General features: G+C 34.3%; 1 protein-coding gene across 19 annotated transcripts in view; it reads left to right on the top strand.

The window, feature by feature from the left end:
- EHBP1 (EH domain binding protein 1) overlaps positions 1-22,500 on the top strand; it is a 391,476-nt gene that overhangs the window by 325,358 nt on the left and 43,618 nt on the right. For 10 of the 19 annotated variants that reach the window (XM_072937655.1, XM_072937665.1, XM_072937653.1 and 7 more), the window contains 5 exons: positions 7,696-7,843; positions 15,048-15,155; positions 18,234-18,358; positions 20,763-20,901; positions 21,070-21,176. In XM_072937655.1, coding sequence (XP_072793756.1) covers positions 7,696-7,843; positions 15,048-15,155; positions 18,234-18,358; positions 20,763-20,901; positions 21,070-21,176 — 627 coding nt within the window. The remainder of the gene's footprint in view (positions 1-7,695; positions 7,844-15,047; positions 15,156-18,233; positions 18,359-20,762; positions 20,902-21,069; positions 21,177-22,500) is intronic. The other 9 variants (XM_072937664.1, XM_031675652.1, XM_006201495.2 and 6 more) reach the window with 3 other exon arrangements.

The following is a 22,500-nucleotide window of genomic DNA, read 5'->3' as shown; positions in this document are numbered from 1 at the left end:
GTAGACATGTTTCTTACATAGAAAGACCTCTCGATCTATATTTTTTCAACTGACTGAATAAAAATATCTAATGTTCTGAAAGACACCCTTGGGTGGGTAATGATCTCAGCAGCTACACTGACAGTTTCTCATGTTCTAATTCACCTCCACAAATCCATGGCATCATATTTTGGCTAAAGTAATGTCAGTCGGTGACATTTGCGGCAAGTAGAAAAAGGACCCCCCATGGCAGCCATTTTTATTTGATTCTTAAGATCCAAAGGCTGCTGAAAGAACAATTGAATAAAGTTGAGGATTGGAGAAGCCTGATTTTCTTGTTCTCTGTGAAATGAAACTCTAGTCTTTTTCTTTCCCTTCCCCTTAAAAGCAAAAGTCTGCTAGGGGGTTGTAACTGTGTCAAAGCCGCTGGGATGCCACTGCTGATCACTTTAATTACTACGACTAAGGAGGATAAAATTAAAAGTAGCACCATTGAAGCAGTGGAAGAAAGCTTGCCTAGATGTCGGTGAACTGTGAAATATAAAAATTGCATACCAATACATTTTTATGGGAAGGAAACAAGGAATTATATTACTTATTCTTGAAGAGTTTGTCCTTAAATTGTCAAGTTTTACTAGTGCATCCATCTATGGCAGATTGTAGACCATTTTAAATCGATAAGGAAAATAGTAACTTGAAGTCATGCTGTGAAAAGGCTAAATATTTTTTCAGTTTATGTCCAAATTGGTTAGTTCTGATCCATCTTCTATATTTGAATATTTTTAATCTGTTGTGTTGAAATACAAGTTTTTTGCACCATAAGAGAACTTTTGCCTTATCCTAAAGATGTTAACAAAGAGAACAGAGTAAAGCTTAAATGTACCATATACAGCACTTTTCTGAAGGCTTATAATTTAAGGTCAGGAACCTAAGTTTTAACTGAGTGTAAATAAGTTAGTTTCTCTTCACCTCTCTGTATTCAGTAGCACAAAGGGGAATTTAACCTGATTTGTATAACCCAAGTGTATGAAAAACTGTTGGTTTGGTTTTTTTTAATCACAGTTACAGTAGGACCTGAGACAGATTTTCTGAACACCAGTTATGTAATAGGTAGGACCAGCACTTTGAAATCAGACACTGATTTTAATTCTTACTATGCCATTTAGAAGATGTATGACCTTGGGTGCTATATTTAAGTAAGATTCAATTTCTATCAAATCACAGTGATATTGTTACCTCAGAGAGTTGTAAATAGTAAATGAGACAGCACATGTGAAAATATTGCACAAGCACACAACTAGTACTTACTCAAAAATACAGCTTCCATCAAACCCTCTAAAGAGTACATTCATCTTACAAAAGCTAGAATATCCCATATAACTCGTTCTAAAGCTCTAAATACTGTATAGAAAAAGGTAAATGTCATCAGACCCATTCTTGGAAATCAGAAGCCTAACTACTTCAGTTTATTTATAGACACGGCAGGTAAATGAAAGATACATAGGTTTCCTGTGAATTAATTTTTCAGGTGTATTTCTTAATGACAGCAGTCTCTGATTTTCTTACCTTTCTTACCTTTCCTCCCGTTGAAAAGATTCCTTTTATTTTTTTCAGCAGATATAGTAAACAAATGACTTATTTACAGCTGTGAGTCACTGTCTTTTGAATGCAGAATGGTCACAACAGATAACACATTTCTGTACTTGAGTAGGTTTATGCAAACGATCATTGTCAGAAATATTCAAATATACTAACGTATAAAAATAGTGAAATAATCATTACTCTTACTGTCTGGTTATTTTATGACTTTGAGATAAACAGTATGTTGAGTAAAAGATACATGGATTTTTTTTTTGCAATGTGTTCTTTAAATATTACTGTAAAGTCTGACTTTTAATGGAGCTTATATATAAAAATTAAATGAATTATACTTATAATGAATCTGGAAATGTATAATACTATCATTTAAAATTGGTTGTCTAATCAGTTGCTGTAATTACAAGCTATTCCTTCTGACCTTAACAATTAACTTCTATTTTCTGAGTTGGTTCTTTGTCTTTAGGGAACTTAATGGGTGAGAAAACAAACAACACAGATACGCCATCCCACTAGAGAGCTCTAGGCCCAGGCAAAATTGTCTCTGTGGTGTTAGGACATTAGTAGAAAAGTAAATCAAGGCAATCTGATAGAGAACTAGAATTCTGTCAATCAGGCTCAAGATTTTGTGCTGTGTCCATAAACTTTGTTTACTGTAGGGTTTTATGAGTTGTAACCTGCCCTTGCAGTCTGTTAATGAGGCTAAATCTTGCTACTTGAGAATTGAATTACAGCACACCTCTGGGCTAATGGTTATAAGCAGAAAGTCCCATTAGGGCTGCATTCTGATTTGTTCATTTGCATTTTTTTCTATTGTATAGAGAACAATGATGAGTAAATAGGTACAAACAAACAATTTACATGGAAATTGATAAAGTGTCCCTAATTAGTATTTAGAGTTGGTTTTATTAATGATTGCCTGCTTTAAATTGCACTCTTAGTAAGCTCTCAAACATTTGCAGATGAGAATATTTCTGGGGGAGAAGGGTGAGGCAGTAGCTGGTAAGAAGAAATTAGGTTCCCATTTCATATTCAGGAAGGTAGAATGACTTATTTCATTTTAACACAGTTAAGATGACCCAAGACCACTTCATATTAGTCTGAGAATCACCAAATTCCAGCTCTGCAAGAAGTTGTTATTCACGCAGTGAAATTCACTTAAACCTAGTTGCCTGGGGCATATTAAATAATGGTTTTTATTAGTGCTCTTAACTTTTCTTAAGTTTGAAAGATGAAAGTTTAGTAAAAGCTCAATTTTCCTCAGTTGGTCATGTAATTTGATACTTTTGGGGATCAAATTGGAGGTTAAGAGCAAGAGCCCTATAGTCAAACAGACTTGGGCTGGACGCCTGGCTCTGACATCAGTTCTAGCTGTGTGACTTTGGAGCTCTAAACCTAAATATTCTCACTGGTGAAAATTAAATGAGATCATGCACATAGAGCACTTAAGCACATAAAAGCTCAAGAGATGGTTTGCTGCAACCATCAGCAAAATCACCGTTGTCAAGCCTGCATTTCCTTTTATTCAGAAGTACTGATAATGACTGAGGATTTTTGTATATTCTTACATCTTCAGTCTCACTCTGCCCAGTATGTACTACTCCTCTAACTACAAATAAGCTTGTGTCTCTAAATATTAAGAAAATTCCCCTTGAATGTTAGATCTCTCTTCTTTCGCGCCTACCGCAGTCACCATCCACCCCAGAAGCCTACCATCTCATCTTTCCTTCCTTCCCCCAAGATTCTTTTATTACAAGAGTAGTACATGTGTATTATAGAAAGAAATTGAAGACAAATTAAAGTGAGAAAACAAACATATCACATTTCCACACCCAGATGTCTCCACCATGACAACTTTGTGAATTACCTTCCAAGTCATTTTCTTATGTATGTATTTATTTTGCCAAAATGACAAAATGAGATTATTACTATATTAACTATTTTTTTCAGTCAAGTTACATTTCCCCTCATTTAATATTGTGATTATATTTGGATTTCTCTAATTGATTCAACAGTGTCCTTTACAGCTGGTTTATCCAAATTAGCATCTAACCCAAGAGTATACGTTGCATCTGGTTAAGTCCCTTTTGTTGTTGGGAAAGGTAATTGATTAGTTGTTTTTTGTTGTGTGTTTGTTTTTATAACTCTCTTGTTAAAATGACCAGGGCAATTGTCCTGAATATCCTATTTTCTAGATTTGTTTAGTTGCTTCCTTGCTGTGTCATTTATCATATTTCTCTCTTCCCTGTGTTTATGATAAACTGGAGATTATATCTAAAGGCTTAGTAGATTCACCTTTTTGGACATTTGGGATAGAATATTATAGGTGGTGTTTACTTCATGTGCTTCACATCAAAAAACATATAATATATGGTTGACTCAACATTAGTGATGCTAAGACTGACCATTCGACTAGTGGTCCCTAATCCCTGATCAAGTTTTGATCTCTCCATTTACAGTTAGGTTTTCCTTTTCCAGCTAGGAAATTATCTATGTGGTGTTACTTTAAGCTTTAATTATCTATGTGGTGTTCTATTGCTGTCAAACAAACAATCCCAAACTTAATGGTGTAAAAATTGTTTTTATTCTCACTGATTCTGTGGGTCAGGACTTCACATAGGGCACAGTGAGGATGCTTTGTTCCACATTGTCTGGGGCCTCAGCTGGGGAGACTTGAACAGCTGGGAGGGGACCCAAAATGGCTGAAGGCTGAGGTCATCTGAAGACTTTATTCACATGTCTGACGCGTGGGCCAGGAAGACTCAAGGCTGATTTTGGCTGGCAGTGTGGACTGGAGCATATCCATGGAGCCTGGGATTCTCACAGCATGACAGCTGGGTTCCCAGAAAGTACAAAATGCAAGTATTTCAAGAGAACTGGGCTAAACAGATGTAGCCTTTTCTGACCTAGCCTTGTAAATCACCAGCAACACTTCTACATCCTATTGATTATATACAAGTCACTACAGCTGGCCCACATTCAAGGGCAGGAATTAAACTCCACCTCCTGATGAAAGAGTGGCCAGGTAACATTACAGAAAGCATGTGGAATATGAAATACTGTTGTGGCCATCTTTGGGAAATAGAGTCTGTCTGCCACAGCATAAAATGAATATGTAGTTCCTCATTAGACATGTGCCTAAGTGCTTCAATAACATTTGACGACCCTTACTAGAATCAGTCATTCTTTAATGAATTGCACAGTTGTATCTTTATAATTTTAGCTTTTTAAAATTATTATTATAGCTGGTATTGTTTTGTAGAGTAGAACTTTCCCTCATTGACTGGGGCTGTTTAGTTACCCTAAAATTCACTTCCCGCTGGAAAGACAAAGATAAATTCTTGATTTTTTTCTTCTACTTACTAATTTGCAGGAGTTGTTTTAAAGGCTTCCTCAAATGAGTTTATACATCCTTCTAAGGACTTTTTGAATATCATGATGAATTGATGAATTTTCATTGATTTAGTGTGATTTCATTGATTCAGTTCACTGTAGTCATTGTTTGTTTTGATACTGAAGTTGTTTCAGTTTGTCCACTGGACGCTTCTATCTTGTCTCTGGATTCATTTGATACCCCTGTTAACCTACCTTCATTAATTTTGGTGTCTCTCAAAACTGGCCATCTCAAAATTTGTGAAATAATTGCCTAGGCATGAACTCCATCAGTCTGATGTCTACCCCTGTCCCCAGTGGTACTGCCTACCAAGTTTGATTGCTCCTTTTATTGTTCAGTCTAACTAATCTCTAACATCTACTGCAGTTGCTACTGTTCCCTTTGTCATGAAAGCTTCTACTTTGATTCTCAGGATACATCAGTATTCTAGTTCTCCTCCTCTTCTTTCTCTGTCTCTTTTCCTTCTTTTTATCTAAATATAGATGTTTTCCAGGTTTAAGATAGTAGCCCTTGTTTTTCTCTACAGCATCTCTTCAGGTGCTTTCAGATATTCCTGTAACTTCAGTCATTAGCTCTGTAGTCATAGTTTGACTTCACTTCTCAGCATCAATCTCATTTCCCAGCTACTTAAATCTCTACTCAGATGTTCAACCAGCCTCTCAACCCTGTCTTATCTAAAACCTCCTCTCCTTCTTAGAATTCCTCTTTGTTTTTCTATTTCCATTTTTTAGTGCTGCAGTTCTGCTGGTTGCCCAGGTTTAAAACTTCTGACTCAGCTTTTTCTTCCCTCTATGTCTACTCAGTTACCAAGAATTGGTACAGGTACCAGTTCTCCTGTGAATGTATTTCTTACACTTGTTTCTTTCCATTCCCATTGCCACCATCCCAGTTCTGAATCTCATCACAGATTCTTTGGACTATTTATAAAAGCCACCTAGGTGGTTTCTTTCCAGTTCCTCTATGCCAGCCTGTCACATACACTGTTATCAGATTAATCTTTCTCAAAGACACCTCTGGTTGGGGAAAAAAAAAAAAGTTGCACAAAAACAACCTTTCGCTGACCCTCACTGTCTTTGAAATAAAAACAAAGTACTTCACCCTGTCAGACAGGGCTTCTCTATCTACCTAACTTTATTTTTCTTACATTGTCTTTCTGTCATTATTTTTGTCTTGTGATAAGGAAAAACTAGATTATATATTTTTCACACAATATACTTTCTTGCCTGTATATTGTTCCTACCTCTTAGGCTCTCCCACACTGACCCACCTAACTACCAATTCCCACCTGTACCCATTGCAAATCCTGCTCATTCTGCAGGCTCAACTCAAGAACCATGATGCAGTGATGCCTTCTGTTTGTCTCTCAGACAAAAATGTTCTTTCTTTCTTCTGAACTCTTGATGCATTTTGATCAGACCTCCTTATTGTGTGTTTTCTCTTTTTCTCTGTATTATAAGCTTTGAGTGTATAAATGACAAGTTTTCATGCTTGAAATTTCTATAACAAGTACCAAATATCAAGGTATATACTAAGGACCAGAGCTACAAAGATAAATCAGATATAGCTCCTGCCTTCAAGTAGCTCAATTCTACTGATAAAAAGGCATTTGCACAGAGTTATAACTTGACAGGTATTATTTTAAAAAGTAATCACACACACGTACACACACACACACAGTACTAGAGTAACATAGAATAAGAGAACTTCATTCCACTAGTGGGGAGGAGAGAATAGTTAGGGGAAGTTTAGTGGGTTTAGACTGAATCTTGAAGAATGAGTAGGAGTTAAGATGAGAGAAGAACATTATAGGAAGAGGAAATGATATATTCAAATCTATGGGTGCATGAAACTACATGATAAGCAATTCTGTATAAATAGATGTGAGGTTTTATGGAGAATGGGAAAGGTTAAGGGAAGATAACTGCACAGATATGTTGGGGCCAGATTATTTCAGGCTTTGCTTTGTCATAATAATGCCTATGAACTTTCCAGTTTCACATTGATTATTTGTGATTCATAGTGACTTTTTTTAGGAGGCAAAATATTTTAGTTATTTAATTCTCTATCATTTTTAGTTATTTCAAATATCAGAAACCACATTAGATTTTACTTTTTCTTCTCAGTGTTCATCTGGGGAGAGAGAGAGTGGGAATGAGATGGGTACATCAGTTACCTAATTCTGATTTAAAAACTACCAACAACAATAACTGTGTCACTGATGTACTACCCCCTTCCTGCTCCAGCCCCCTGAAAAATACCATTTCCTACATTTGATCAACATGATGTAACAGCATTTTCTGCTATCAAAGTTATCTTTTAGCCAGTGTTCTATGCCTTTACTAGAAAATGGCAAGTTAAATTCTATTCTTAAAAAATAAGATATTAATTGAAATTCTGTTGTCAGTATTGGGACTTTTTTTAAGCCTAACCATTTTACTGATAATAGTTTCTGCTATTTTCTCAGTAATTATATTGCCAAACATTCTTTAAAGGCTAGTTTGAATTTTTAACAGACAATTTAATACAATAATTTGTAAATGTTTTTTAAAAATCTGATTCTTGGATGTCTTTTAAAAATGGTGTGACATCCAACTGATATAGAGCATCCTATTTATAATGTGGGCCAAGCACCATACTGTAAACCAGTTACTATCATGATGATCAGATTGAAAATGAAATTGCATTTCTGTCAATTACTGAGTTGGCAACTGTTCAATATATCTTAGCAGCAAGATGAAGAGCGACGTCGGCAGCTGAGAGAGAGAGCTCGTCAGCTAATAGCAGAAGCTCGATCTGGAGTGAAGATGTCAGAACTTCCCAGCTACAGTGAAATGGCTGCAGAAAAGTTGAAAGAAAGGTCAAAGGCATCTGGAGGTGAGTTAAAGAATCTTGTATCGTATTCTACAGACAACCCAGAAATCTACAATGGACCTTTTGGGACTTTTTATTCTTACTTCAAAATGTTGTGCATCAAATACATAAAGTTTCTAACTTATTGATGCATTGCAAAACATCTTAAAGGAAGCATAGTAAATCAGAAGATGACTGTGTTGCCATTTTCCAAATCAACCTTTTGGCTTAAATTTTAACAACTCAATAAGTACTTTGATTACAATTAAGTATAATTGGTACTCAAGAAATACTAAGAATATGATTTAGGAGAAAACTCATATGGGCCTTAGTTTGTGATTCCCTGTGATGCCTCATTAATTGCATTAGAAGTGGATAAAATGCAATCAAGTCCTCAACATCGAGATCACAGGACTTGCTAGTGGAGAGCTTTGGCATGAAAGATTTTCACTTTGAACCAGATCTTTGGAAAGGAGCTTTAACAATATTCCTGCATTATAGCCTGACCTGTAAGACTTTCAAATAAGCCCCATATGCATTTCTTCTTAGCCTCCTTATTCTAAGAGGGACTATTCAATATCTTTAGATTTTGAAATTCTAAGCTTAATATTGGGACAAGGATTGTATATATATTTAAAGAGAATTTTAATTTTGCCTCTCAGTGCTTAATTTGGGCATCTTTAACTTGGAACTTTTACATTTTCATTTAAGAGTAGTATATTCAACAGGCCTTTAGGCTTTTTTATTTCAAAGGTGTGTAACCTATTTATCTTCCAAAACATGCCAGGTACTTGTCCCGAGTTCATCATGCTAAGATCACTCTGGAGAGTAGGCAAGTGAGGACTCGAATAAGACTTTAGAGAATTGAAACAAAGGAAACTATTTCTAGGTCAATGATAAGTTTCTTCAAAGTTAACTGAAACTTACTGCTGTTATTTCTAATCAGTTTCTTGTATTAAAATCTTACTGTTGTAGAGCATTCCAGGCAGTATCTATAGCATACAACCTTCTAACATATGAGTTTAAAAGTTGCTTTCCCAAGCAACTGTGTATCTGTCCATCTCGTCTTCTCAGAATGTTTGTATCTTATTTAAGTCTTTCATCTTACCTTTTCAACTCCTGTCATTCAGAATTTTTTATTAGTTTCTTTACTCACTACTAAAGTTTTACAGTAATATCAGTAACTGCTCACAGCTACATTTATATAGTACTATGATAGTTTGCTTTCATTTATTATTAATAACAAGGTGTTTCTTTGATAATCATAAAAATTCCAGATACTCTAAGTAAATCTTAAATATCCTTGTCACCTTATATCTCATAATGATAGAAAAAGTCTCATATTCTTGACCCTCCAGATAGACTGTCCTAAAGCTATTAATACTGCTTTCCTATGTCATCATAAACCCATAGGAGAACAGTAATAATAAGATAGAGAAGCATCCACTGTCTCTTTTCATTTTTTTTTCCCAAAAATGAGCAAATAAAACTGCTAAGTGAGTTGTGAACTCTGGGAAAGCTAAAAAGTAAAAAATTTTTGATTAATGGTATGTGATGAGTCAGCTCTGTAATTGTTCTTATCTCTATAATCCAACCCCAGTTGAGGCTAAGCCAGGACTAGACTAGACAGAGAGACTTCATCAATGTTACAACCCCAAAATGAGTATCTTCCCAACTTGGTAACTAGGGAAAGTAAAGATCTGATTTTGGGATCATTCAACAGGCAATAGAGTAAGTAAAGTACAAGTGAGGATTGGATCTCTGAAGCTAGCAAAGAAGTACAGACTAGAACAGGAAAAACCAGGTGAAATGAAGATGGGACAAGTTTCGATTTATGAGAACCTGCTGAAGAAGCTAGACTCCAGTCCCTAAGGAGACCAAAGTGAGCAGGGCACAGCATAACTTGGATGTTGAGAACAGCCACATATCAGATGATAGGCTCTTAATCAGAGCTAAGGTTGACTTCCAACAAATGGAGCAGGCCGATTCCGTGACCTCAGTAGTGGATACTGGCCTGTCTTGATAAAGGTATATGACTCTAACTAGATCTGCTCTGGCCTCAAGGTCTAAGCTGAAGCTCTTGAGGCTGGGAGTGGGAGCAGAGACTTTAAGGACAAGGCAGAGGGTAAAATTCCTGCCTAGAATTCAACCATCCATACACACGCATTTATCTTTTAGCAGTGGCAGCCACTTCATACTCGGCCAGGGTAAATACTTTAGGCTTTGCAGGCCATGTGGTCTCTGTCTTAACTACTCATCTCTGCCCTTGTAGTCTGAAAACAGCCTTGAACAATGTGTAAATTAATGGCATGCATATTATTTACCCCAAAAAGGTAGTCGGCTGGATTTTGCCCCCATGCTATAGTTTGCTGACCCTTGCTTGGCAAAGCAGAAATTCACTTGATTTCATGAGAGTCTAATTCCTAAGTGAAAATGACCCTATAAGGTTGATAAGTCAGGGGAAAGAATTAACAAATTAGTGTATACTCTTTCCATGTCTAGTGGGAGTTATCAGGTCTGAATAAGGAATGGCATGAAAGGAGAAAGAAAGAAGTAGGGACTAGCCTAAAGTACGAACTGAGTTAGGAAGATTTCTGGAAGCAGTGATCCTAGTGCCAAAGAAGACGGGGTAGTCAAAAGCTGAAATAATAAGGTGAAAGCACAGCCTAGGGCATGTTTTGAACATGATCCCAGACTCGTTGCCTGAACCTACTTGAAAAGCTTGCTTTTTTCCATTCTCAGCAACCAGCCTCAGTGAGAAAAGGAGACTTAGTAAGTTTGAGGTGTGGTGTTGTCAGCTTCATGGGTTTACATGCAAGGTATCTTAGGTCATGTAAAGCCATGTGTTCAAGCAACCCACTTACATCCTTTTGCAACCAGAAATAGCCTAATTCTTGTGAAATAATGGAATTAGTCCAAGGAGCTACATCCTAGCTTTTACTTGTCCTCCTCTTGACATAATTTTAGGACTTACAGGAGAATCAAGTGATATTGTGGTATACTACATGTGTTTTTTTCAATTTCTGCTTCATTTGTTATAGACCTATAACAGCCTCCTTTTAAAATCCTCCTTTTATGTACAAACTTGTGGGTTCATTTATTATATTAATCTTACTTGGTGGGGTGCAGTTGTTTGGGGACAAGTGTGATATTTTCATTTTTAGTTGTATGGCATTATGGTCAGAGAATATGGCCTGAATTTCTGCTTTGAGAATTAATACATTTTTGTTTTGGCCAGATAAATATTGAATTTTTGTTAATAGTCCATGGGCACTTGCAAGGAAGGTGCCTATCTAGTTTTAAGATAATATTATATCATGTATTTATTATATATGACATGGTATAGTAGGTATATAGATTTTATATATTTATGCATGTATTTATATATATACACACATATATAGGTATTTTTTCTGCAGCTTATCACTTTGGTTTGAGTTAGGTTAGGGTTATTTAACTTTTAAACTGATATTTTTGCCTCTCTGATTTAGATGGAGTAGTGTACTTTGTTTTTGCATTTCAAATAAATAAAGGAAAATTTTAAAATTTTGTCCATAAGAATGTGTGCCTACGTTAATCCTTATTTCAGTTATGGCAAATAGATTAATCTAAATTTGTTGAACCAAAATAAAATGATGTAGGTCTTCAGTAATTTTTATTTTCAGCTTCTATTGATAGTATGTTTGTATTGTTTTCTATCTTTTGTTTGATTTCTATATAATAACTTTTTAAGTTAAGTGTTTTACAGGGGACCTTCAATGAATCATGATACAAATAAGAAATTTTATGCTGAATATGTTTTTAATGATAGCCTCAATTTCTCTTTTTTTAAGTGCAGATATCCTTCTTCTTTTTTTTTTTTTTTGCTGTCACCAAATATCTTGGTTTTTCATTCAGTTTATTTAGAAACGATGAGTGTTATAAGACTGACCTTAATGCCGTGCTATTAATCATACCATTGGGATTCCCATTTTGCTTATAGTGCTGTGTGGTGTCAGCTGGGATGCATTGTCTCATTCCAGTGTATATCCAGTCTCTTTTTACCTTTTCCTGCATACATTATACATGCCATACTTGCATACTACCTTTTGTTGTCTGTTGGATCTCTAGTTTACTTTCTGCCATGCTCACCTAACGGGTTTCCAGTGGTTATCCTTAAAGATATAAATAATCTTATTTATATCATATATAATATGTAGTATCTTAAACACACACACACGTAAACACACATGCATTTTGGTTCAGCTAGAATGCATTTAGAGTATTTCCACAGGTGTTAAGAAATGTGTAACATTAGCTGTTAAAAAGAATTCAAGTATTCTTGGTAAAACTGAAGTCAGTGAATGGAAAGAAAGTGGAAATCTGTTCTTAAGAAGACCTGAACTGTATAGGAGATCAGTTTTTTAACTCTTGCCCTTCCAAGTAGTAATCCTTTTATCTAAGGTAAACAATACATAAATAAACATTGACTTAACCCACTCAGCACTACTGGTGAGTGGTAGTATAGAGATTTCATTTAGCCAGGAAATTGAATGGCACCTGTTTAACATCACCTAGTAACCTGGCACTGTCTAAGTGCATAATGAATATCCCAGTGCGAGTCCCAAGGACCTGAAAATACCCACATCCAACCACATCTCCAGACTTAGCTTTTCATAGCAGTGTCATCCGTCTAATCACTCAGGCTGGAGAGTCAATGTTGATGTCTGCCTCACTTTTCCTCTCCTCTGTTATCCCTCCCCCAGCTACCCAATATCTAGTTGGTTTTCAAGTCATACCCACTGCCAATTCTTTTATGACAGGGTGGGCTCTCCATACTACTTACCTAGGGATTATAACAGTCTCCAACCTGGATTTCCTGCCTCCAGCCTTTCTGTTCTAGAATCTGACATCTAAGTCAGTAACCTCGCATGAAGGATGATGTCACATGGCTATACTCCTATGTGCAGTCCCTGGACTACTTTTTCTTTCACGTGTGAAGGCATGTCAGGATGTAAGCAAGAGTGATACTTTAGGAATAATATTGGAGCTACTCTAATTTATAAATAAAATAAGCTTCAGTGCTTATATTACTAGTAATTATTTTATACATGCTTTACAACTGATTACAGTAAGACACTTTGATGGGAAACTGCTTATATAGACTGCTCTCAAACAGCACATTGCTGATCGTGTTTGAGCACCAGTGTCTCACCTTCCTACCAAGTAAAATCTAAACTTCCTATTCTCTCCTTCAGTGCTCCCTGCAGTTTTGCTCTTCAAGACTTACCTCCAGTTATTTCCCTTTAAGTATGCTTGAGCCAAATAGGACTTTATGTTCTTCGAACATAACCTACCCTTTCCTGATTTCATGCCTGTAATGCCCTCCCCTCAGTTGTACTTTTTGAAACCCTGTACATTTCTGAAAACCCAATTTAAAGATTAGTGCTGCAAAAAATAATTCCTGGTGCTATTGGCAGGGAATAACCTTTTCATCTTTTGAATTTAATCTGTGCCTTGTTTTTCACTCCATAACATTTAAATGTCCTACATGGTATTTTAGTCATTTGAATATATAACTTTTAAGGTGGAATAAATGTACAACTTGATATCTCTTCAACATCTAGCACTGTTTTGTGAATTGCAGATCCAGTACACAATAGAAGGTTCTTTAGTAAATAAATGAATGAATGTTGAATTTCATGCTTTCACTTTAAATTAATTGTGGTCAGTAATAACCAGTGGAGGCTGGTTAGCAGCGAGTAAGTACTATACTCTAAAAACTATTGATAGTAAACTATCTGGCACAGAGTAATACAAGGAAAAATTTGTTAATTCATTTCCCTTTACTACAAAATTATTTAGAGAAAAATTTTTTGAGGCTAATGTAGATAAAGACGGTAACTTATGAAATTAGTCAAAGTAATTGTGCTAAGCACAGTTGATGAGAAAAGATCTCTCATCTGGTTGTACTTAAAATATAGTCATGTGTAATTAGCAATTTGGAAGCATGTAGCAATGTTTTTTCCCCTGGGGGCATTTCTCATTCTTTTTTCTTTTCTTTGTTGCATTCTTCTAAATGGCTTACACAGTACATAGGAAGTCTTCAATATATGTAAACTATTATTATTAATATTAATACTCATATAAATATTTACTTGAGAAGCCCAAAATTAAACACAAACCTATACAGGGAAAGAACAAATATTGAAGGGTTAAGCCAAAGTTATAGATTTGGAATTTCTCAATTGTAATAATCTTTGGAATACCTCATTATTAATAAAAGTTACCCTATGAAAAAATAAACTGTAGAGTAGTAGGGATATTCTTCAATTCCCAGGGCTAAACAGGTATTTCTCCAAAAGGTATATTGCCTGCCAATGGTAGAATTTAAAGCTAAACTTCTAATATGCAAATCAAATTATTGCTTTGCCTTTTTATATGTATAATATTCAAAATTACATAACCAATTTTATCACTAGGATTCAGAAAGGAAAAAATATATAATTTTCAGTGTAAAAAAATGATGCCATTAATTAATTGTGACCTAATACATTTTACTAATTGTGTAAGACATAGTGTAAGACTACCTCATTTCCATGTATTTAATTTTGAGTAATAACAGTGTCTTCCTCAGCTTTATGTCTTCCAAGATGTATTATCTTATTTCTAGACTTTCTTTTTCATAAAGGTACTGTCTGTTGTCATCTCAATCTTGTCTTTCAATTTATCCATAATGCTTTTATGATAACATTGCATTAAGTTAATAATATTGCATTTGTCTTCAAATGATTAAAATATAGCTACAAATTTATAAAGAATGATTTGTTTCTTTATACATTTATATATAATAAATGATTAAAATGTGAAATTTAGAAATGTTATTTGATGACTTTGTTACCAAACCAACTTTATTTTTGTGTACTGTTATTAGAAATTTCTAAATAGATTACATTTTGAAAGATAACGATTCTCTGACCTCAGTGATTCAGAGACAGCATGTGGCAAATTCTCAGAACCTTTGCATCTGCTCTGATGTGACAATTCATCTTTGACATATGAATATAACATGTAAATGTTAATCCAATAGTGAAAAAGTGACTTAAAACTGATTTCTTAACTTGCTCGTCTGTGTCAGACCTGAATTTGAACAACTGTCATTAAAATGCTGATTTTTCTTCTTAGTGTTTCAGACAAATGATATAAAGTAGAAATAACATACTAACATTATTGCTACATGTTCCTACAGATGAAAATGATAATGTTGAGATAGATACTAACGAGGAGATTCCCGAAGGCTTTGTTGTAGGAGGTGGAGATGAACTTACTAACTTAGAAAATGACCTTGATACTCCTGGTAATTTCACATTATAAATATTTTGTGTCCTGCTGCATGGCAAACTCAACTGTTATATTTTTATTATTATCTCATCAGTTATGATAATAAGTGCTTTTTGTAGTTTTATTACATCTTATACCCTCACAAATCATTTAGCTGAATCCACTTTCCATCAATTTTATGTCATTATTTTGTTTTAGGCTTAGTGTTAAAATTAACAATAAAATTGAAATAGCAAATTCTAGCTTTTCTCTTTTTACTAGATTCACTTTTGTATTTTATGTTATATGGGACAATTTGTGGCCATCCTATGATTGGTTCCCATCTCAGCCTAAGTATTTTGCTGTGATATTGTAAGTTATAGATTAATACCTATGAAATACTTCAGATATAAATCTAAACCATGGATCATCGTTTCTATTGGTTTAGAGTTGAAAGTCTTAGCTGTAATAATATTTTGTAAATTTTGTGCTTACTTCAAATTTTACAACTGATAAATTACTTTACACATAATAACTGATTATAATAAAACTCTTTGAAAACTGATTATATAGACTACTATTAAATTAATCTCATACCATATATCAGTAAATATTATACCAATAATCACTTTGGCAGTTGAACTTATGTTATTATATAAAATATAAAGATACTTGCTTGTGGTTTAATAGGTGAGTGTTCTGTATGCATTGCCTTTATAAGTCAGCAGCAGGTAGCTTTATATACCTGAGACGTTCCATAAGTGCTTATTGAATTGAATTATTTATAGCAATAAAAAGTCTTTGGCAATCTCCCTAGAGTTAAGGATAAGAAAGTGAAATATCTTATGTTTATATTTTCCTATAAGAAGCTAAAGGGAGAGAGCAGGTGTTCTTCCCAGCCCTGGCATGTCACTGCAATGCCAATTTGCTTCGTTTCTTCACCTATTTGAAATCATGCTATTATTTCTCCAAGAAACCATCAAACAAGGGTCTTCCTGACTATAGGGGCATCCCCCCAAAATCCATATCTTTTGTCAGTAGCTCCTTCAAGGTCTAGTATTAAATTATACTTTTACTGATACAAGTCAGTTTATTTATAATTGTGTCAGTCCAGGAGAATGCTGATATTTAAGGAAAGTTTTTAAATGTTTAATCCAAAATGAGGACTGCCTTTTACTTCTTTGTATTTAAAATACTGTAAAACTTGGGCAAGTTTCATTTTTCTTTTTGAAATAGCTTTTTGTTATTTCTTACCCACCTTCTCACCACAACCACCACCAAAGTCTTTATCAGACCAATAACATCCCTTTACCACTGAGGGCATCCCTAAGTACAGAACTGAAGCCTTAACATTTGATTCATAGAATTATAAAACCAGTGACAATAAGTGGTGCATATTTTCTGATTTAACAGTAGATTATGAAGACAAGACAGATGAGCCATTTTTTAGGTAAGGTGAGGGGAATAGTAATAGCAACATTGTGGATATTTTAATGTATTTAAAGGTTGGTTAATGTTAAGTCTAACAGGCTTGACTCTTGTCCTTTTTAAAAACACTCTTCCTACTTTATGTATGCCAGAAAAGAAAACATATCTGTCTTCTTGTTTTTGGAGTTAACTAGTATATTGTTTACAACTCTCCAGCGTGCCAGTAAGTGTTGGCATGTGCATTGGACAGACTTTCCAATTCAGACTTTGGTTTATTTCATGGCAAGAAGAAACAGGAATGCAAACTGGAATCTGGAAGCACATAGCATACATTATGATTTTTATCCTTGCTTTATTTTCCCCAAAATTCTTTTTTTAATATGTATATAAAAGTCATAATGTTTTAATAATAGATTGTTTAATCTTTATCTTGATTTGACCATAGTTCATCAGATACTGTTTAAAAGAGAAGCCTAGCAATATAAACTGACCGATTTGCATGAAACTAATGATAATAGCATTTATTATGAGTCTTATAATTAGAAAACTTATTAATCTTTATGAAAAATATCATTCAGCAAATGCTTGGCATGTCTTTTATAATCATTTTATTAAAGAGTTGCTTTGAGTGAATTGTTTGAGAGTCCATTTGTTTCTGAACTATTTTATTAAATAAAGATTAATTTACTTGCTTAAAGTTATTTGAAATTGTTTGTTATAGCCATATTTTATTTATTTTAAATTTCTGTCCATATTTCATATGTTCCAAATTTTTATAATCTTTATTATATTTCTGCCCTCTAATTAGAAGATATTTGTGAACATATACCCTGTTTCAATGCTGGGTATATATGTACACACATAAACATTGGATTCTAACCCTGTATACATGACTGTCTGGGATCATATTAAGAATTTAATGTGGTATTATATTTATAAATTTAATATACTAGAAGAATTAAAGCTATAAAATAATATAACTTAGAGTTAAATGTATCACCTCTTTTAAATACCTACTTTGTGATACCTTGTTTTATTATATAAGTATAACCTCTATAGTTGCTAATATAAATAATTACATTAAATTCAGGCTTAAGTTTTCAGGTAAGCAAAGCTCCTCTCAGCTATAGAATAACTGAATGGTCTTCAGGTATGTTGATTATATTCTCTAGGGTGACTGGGGAAAAATACATATATATGCATACACACACACATACACATGGAATATATGCTAAGAGACTAGGTTTTAATTGTTCCCACCACAAAAATAATAATAATAATAATTTTCTGACATGATAAGAGTATTAACTAAATGCTATGGTGGTAATCCTATTGCAGTATATAAATGTGTCAAATCAACACATGGTACCCCTTAAACTTACACAATGTTATATATCAATTATATCTCAATTTTTTAAAAAAAGGAATATAGTCAACATCCCTAAAGACTACTCAGTTATACTGTAGTTATATAGTATGTAATGTGTATATGTGTATGTATATATATGTGGGTGTGTGTATATATATATATGGAGTTCTGCATATATCTGCTTTGGTATGTTATTTCACAACCCTAATCTCCTTTCTTTTTTTTAAATATAATATTTCTGTGATGCCCCCTAAATTGATAGCCTATACATCTAAATGCTTCTCATTCAGTTATTCGTCGTATTTGCGTATTTAACAGAACAAAACGCTAAGTTGATGGACTTGAAGCTGAAGAAACTCCTAGAAACTCAGCCACAGGTAACAAATTCACTCTCCACTGCTGCTCAGAAAACTGTAACTGAGGGCTCAGAGCAAGACGTTAAGGTAAATCTTACTTGTTTAAAATATTTGACTTGATATCTGTGTATTCTAATTTCAGCTGGTATTTTATAGTCCTAAAATCCATTTCTTACCAAATTCTTCATGTTAAGATTAAGATTTTAAAATTTTTATTGAATAGCCAGTAATTTAAATATCAATATGGTAATTATTATTCATATACTGTTTTTCAGAGAAACTACTACTTTAAACTGATGTCAATAAAAGTAGAAACTAAAAAAAGAAACTATTCTTGACTTCTGTATATATTTGTTTTGCTAACAAGAATATTGCTAAGAGAATTCTAGCATATTTTCTATCGTCCTCAGCCTTCTACCTGTTTAAATGAACTAAATAATACCTGAAGATAGTATGTGACTGAATATAAATTTTTAGGATACTTGCATGTGCTTTGTGCCAATATGAATCTTCCTTGTGTAAGATTTTAGCCACAATGTCACATTATAAAATGATGGTGGTGGTGGTGATTTGGAGTATTCATATTATCCACACTCAAGCCATCTCCCCTTTTCCTTGCACTGTATCGTTAATATTTCTCTAGCTTTAGGGCACTTCTAGTCTTGTATAACTTTTCACCCACCTGCGGACTGTGGGGACTGCCCTGCTGACTGAAAGGATTTCCTCCCCCTGACACAGAGATGCTTTGAAGTCCCAAAACAATGACTTTCATTGCTTTTCCCTTATACTGTCGGTTTCTATAAATTGGTGATGAAAGTGTGTGGCAGCACAAGAGGACTTTTGGTCTCTATCTTTGAACAAAAGGAAGTCTGGATCAGGTCTGATTTTTTGCGTTCAATTTAGCTTTCTGCACTGGATTTAATGCAGAATGAAGCTGGCCTAAGAATAATACAATGGATTGAAAAGGCTAACTGAATTAGTGGGTTTAGAGGAATACATTTGTAAAGTGGCAGAAGTCCCTAGTCATAAAAAGATTTCTTAAGATGGGATTTGCTGGCTAATCACACTGATATTTTAGCATGTTGCCAGGCCTCAAAAAATTTAGCTGTGTTTATTTTGGTAAAGACTTGAGTTTTAGACTATTGGACAGTTATTATGACAACAGTAGAATACACTCTTTTCTTAAACAAACAAACAAATGAATAAATAAAAGGCATAATTGTTTCTGTCCTAGCTACATAGCTAGCTCATTATAAGCATGATACTAACAATAAATATAACTTTAAAATAGAAGTATTTTCATTTTTATGGTTTAATTATCTAAATAGATGAAATTGATTTGCTTTCCAAAAAGCTCTTATATAATTATTTTCAAACTTATTTCAACGAAAGGTGTGCTTTAACAGCTTTTCTTTGTATGGATCTATTTTTAGTTAGGATTTTTTAAATGGTGCTTACAAAGAACATATAGAGTCCATCTGTTCTCTTCAAGCTTTCAGCATTGATTTGGGGTTTTATATTTTTTAATAAAATGCAGTTTACACATTTATAAATGAGGCATTCTGTGTTTGTGGAAAAGGATAAACTGTTACCTTCCCCTGAGGATTCTGTATCCCAGGCCTCCTTGAGGCTAGAGAATAGGCCATTGGAGGACTCCCTCATTACTGATTGTCTCAATGCAGAGGAAGGGCAAAGTCTTGGTAGCTTTTGATAACCAGTTTCAGCATTCAGCAGGCTTAGCTATTAGTCATGCATCTTAGCCTTTCCCTATTTACTTTCAAAACACTTAATAAAAATAATAAAAGATTAGGTATAAAATGAAATATTTGTTTGGTACACAGCACCTCGGTATCTGCAGCTTCCACACACTGCAGTGGTTCAGTCTTCTGGGATATTTCTTGTTGATAGAACCATTTGAATTTGTTACCAGTATTAACATAGGAAGCTCTGGAAAAGATAATTGTAGTTTCCTTAGCTGTAAAGGGCTTACTTACAAATCTGGCTTTGGAAAGTTATAGCTGATGAAATGCAGTTCAGTGGGGTAGTATTATAATCCTACCTTTTAGCCTTCATCCAGCATTAGTGGTTTATCTCAATGGGCATAAAATTAGAAACTAGTTCTTCTTGTCATACAAGTCGGTGGGACTGTACAAACCGATGGGGCAGAATAGTGGGGCGGGGCAGGGGTGTATAGACAGAGGCACCATGGCTTTTAAATGATACATATCATCAGGAGAAGACACAGGGGTTCCCAGTAGCTAATGAATCAAAGTTATTAAGAATGATCCTTCATTTAAACCATGTCTCCCCAAAGTTTTGGTTACAGGCAATAGACCTTGCAGTTGAGCTGTTAAGAGCTCTTTACAATCCTTTTTTCTTTCAAAACATTTCTAAATTGTCATTATCTTAAATCAGTAAACGTTGTTTTACTAGTGTGTAATTTCATGTTTTTAAGATCAGGGCTCTCTTACCACATTTGTTTTCTCTTTAGAATGGCACAGAAGATCTCCGGGCTGAGCGATTACAAAAAGCAACAGAACGATTTAGAAATCCTGTTGTGTTTAGCAAGGATTCTACAGTCAGAAAAACTCAACTTCAGTCTTTCAGTCAATATGTTGAGAATAGACCAGGTAGGAACATTTTTTAAAATACACACACAGAGCTTTTCCCATTTTATGATTTAACAATATTTAGCTCTGTGTGTGTATGTATATAAAAGCTGATAATGTAAATCCACATTTCAATACACAAATATCAAACTTTATAATAATTTTACATGTCTTTCCCTTTTCTTTAAGAGATGAAAAGGCAGAGATCAATACAGGAAGATACAAAGAAAGGAAATGAGGAGAAGGCAGCGATAACTGAAACTCAGAGGAAGCCATCAGAAGATGAAGTGCTTAATGTATATTAATTTTTTGTGTGGTTTCATGATTGCTGATAATTCCAAACTGTATGTGGAAATAGTGCCTTTATTTGTTAAAATGAGATGTTAGGTTTTTTAAGATGTCAATCTCCAGTGCATTCAAAGCAGAGTGAGAGGGGTGCACTGTTGAATTAGTCTGCAGTGTGGTGATAATTGTCAGATAAAAAAAAATGAATTTTTCAGAGTTCCACAGCCCCAGCTTCCTTGAGACATTTCCATCAGGGCACTTCCCATAAAGAGATTCCAGTATTGATCTACCGGGAGGATTTTAATTATTACAATAGCAGATACCGCAGAGCTGCAGTTAGAGGGAAAAGTCACATGAGACCTGCTAGAATTTCTCAGCCAACCCATTTTGTTGGCTTGGGTTAATGGGTGTTCAACCTTTCCATTATCCAGATCAGCCGTGAATTACTAGCTGAATGATGTTTGCATTAATATAATATATATGGTAATTTCTTCACTTAATTAACGGGGAGGTTCAGCTCAGTAGGGGTATGGGCTGATCATGTGTAAAATTGATTTGTGAGGGAAATATTTGATAGACCGCAGGGAGAAAGCTGCTTTTGATGGACAGCTGCGGGACAGAAGCAGGAAGAACAAGTTTTAACTTGAAATTTTGTCTGGAAGCATAGCTCTCTTTAATGGTGCTACTTTTTTTTTTTAATTATCTGTAGTTTGTATAAATATTTTCATTGTTTTTACTGTTCAAATTGTCTTTGTTAGATTTGAAAATCCTTGTAAGTGTACTCAGAGTTACAAACTACGTTTTAGGGCCCTGAAAACTTCCCATTTCTAAGTTCTCATTTTTAAGTTGTTTTACTAATATCTGTAGCATCTTGGTACATAGAAGAACTCACTGGTATATCCTGATGAAATATTTGGTATAATTTATAAGTTACAGAACATTTGAGTATACTTACATATTCACACTAAAGAAACATATTTATAAACTTTACTGTTTTTAACTGAACCAATCAGTAAAAGCAATGAGGTTTATGTGTTGCTTTTCACTTCTTCTTTTTTATATCTGTGGTACTCATAGTGTTTGTTTTATTCATCTGGATGGGAATGAGAAAAAAGTCCTTTTTGAAAATGCTCTGCTGTCTGGCAGATAGGTACAAAAAACGTTCACCAGATTCCAGGTTTTAAAGTTACCATTAGCATTTGTTCTGCTGTTGTAATTTTTCTGTTTTATTTCATATTGAGATGGGAGAATATCCACTTTGTATGAATCTTTTAAAAGTACAGTGTCTATTTGATCAAACTATCCTGAGAGACTTATCAGTTTTATGATTTCTTA

The sequence above is a fragment of the Vicugna pacos genome, chromosome 15 (genome assembly GCF_048564905.1).
Source record: "Vicugna pacos chromosome 15, VicPac4, whole genome shotgun sequence".
NCBI classification, from domain to species: Eukaryota; Metazoa; Chordata; class Mammalia; order Artiodactyla; family Camelidae; genus Vicugna; species Vicugna pacos.
Note: the sequence above shows the minus strand (reverse complement) of the source record. Positions and strands in the feature narration are given on the sequence as shown.